We start from the raw sequence: 1,519 nt of genomic DNA, 5'->3' as shown, positions 1-1,519 counted from the left end.
TCCTCGCTGGCATCCCTTGACATGAGATCTTACAAACCACCCACTTGTGGGTCAAGCACCCTCACTGACCCCTTGGAGGCTCAGCGTCCTCGCCAGCATACCATTTGTAACAACTCAAAACCCACCACTAGCAAATATTATCCACTTTGACCCGTTACATATCGCCGTCAGCCCCACAGTATTTAAAACGCATCTACTAGGGAGATATTTTCACGCTCTCATAAGAAATGTTTCGTTTCTCGATGACTATCGGAATTAAATGGACATATATATATATATATATAATTTTCTTTTTAAAGCTAAAGCCTCTCAAAACTCTCTGGCCTTCTTCTTCTTGTTCTTCTTCTTCAAAAGCTAAAAGCTCAATCTCCCTCTCATTTTGTCCTACAAAATTCAAAAGCTAAAACCTTTATCTGTCTCCAATGGAAAGAAGATTGAAACTCCGATTCTCACGCATATTCCAATCCTCCTTCTTCTCATGCCGCTCCAAAAAAAACTCCGACATCATCATCACAAACCAACCCATTCCCATTTCCGCCCCTCTTCAAAACCTCCCTTTACTCCCTTCAAAACCCACCAATATTTCATCAAAACCCCCTCTATTTCCCCCTAATTCCTTTCTCGCCCCTCCCGCCTCTCCCATTTCACCCCCTCTTTCCCACCTCAAAGACTGTTTATCTCGCCACAAACCCAAACCCAAACCCAAACCCAAACCCAAGAATTCCACAAAAACCAATAGAAAAAAATACCCCACCAGACCCACAACGGCGCCCACCACGGAGGACTTCGGCGGCGCTTGGTGGTACGGTGGCGACGACGAAACAGAGGATGAAACAGAGACTCTATTTTCTTCCCGGAGTTTAACGTCCAATTCCTCCGTGTCACGACTCCGCCGCCGCCGGCATAGTCGCCGGAAATCAGAGAAGAAAGTGAAAGATGGGTTTTTTGCGGTGGTGCAAAACTCCTCCGATCCATACAAGGATTTCAAGGCGTCAATGGCGGAGATGGTGGTTGAGAGAGAGATTTTTGGTGGGAAAGAATTGGAAGAGCTTTTACTGTGCTTTATTTCGCTTAATTCTCGGCATTATCATAGAATTATTTTTGAAGTTTATTGGGAGATTAAAGAAGCTCTTTTTTTCTCGGATTTAGGATTTAAAAATTAGTTCATCTTTCTCTATCGTTGAATGTATTAAAGAAAATATTGTATTTTCCAATATATATCCAACGATTATTAGAGACTAATTTATTTTAAATTCCTCCAATTCAATATTAAATATTTATCTATTTATTTATTATAAATTTTTATAAACCTAAGATCTATGCCTTCCTTTTGGCCATGCTTTTTCAAAGCATTGTATTATTCTTTTTAGGTTGATGTTTGGATAAAAGTTGGATCTTTTATGCACCTTTTTTGACTTAGTTTCAACCCTTTCAAGTTTTTTTTTTAAGAATAACTACTCTAAGCTCTCATGGGGTTGCTCTAAGCTTCTCCAAAAGGTCTCATACCAATGGTATTAGA

General features: G+C 40.2%; 1 protein-coding gene across 1 annotated transcript; it reads left to right on the top strand.

The window, feature by feature from the left end:
* The first annotated feature begins 317 nt into the window (after window positions 1–317).
* Window positions 318–1,209, top strand: LOC111799109 (transcription repressor OFP8-like). The gene has a single exon (XM_023682513.1). The coding sequence runs from the start codon at window positions 423–425 to the stop codon at window positions 1,161–1,163; it is 741 nt and encodes a 246-aa protein (XP_023538281.1). The 5' UTR covers window positions 318–422; the 3' UTR covers window positions 1,164–1,209.
* Window positions 1,210–1,519: the final 310 nt, after the last annotated feature.

This window comes from Cucurbita pepo, chromosome LG07, assembly GCF_002806865.2.
Source record: "Cucurbita pepo subsp. pepo cultivar mu-cu-16 chromosome LG07, ASM280686v2, whole genome shotgun sequence".
NCBI lineage: Eukaryota > Viridiplantae > Streptophyta > Magnoliopsida > Cucurbitales > Cucurbitaceae > Cucurbita > Cucurbita pepo.
The sequence above is the reverse complement of the archived record's forward strand: the minus strand, read 5'-3'. Positions and strand labels throughout refer to the sequence as shown.

Coding starts and splice junctions, on each gene's coding strand:
- LOC111799109 (XM_023682513.1), top strand. CDS start 423: ATGGAAAGAAGATTGAAACTCCGATTCTCACGCATATTCCAATCCTCC.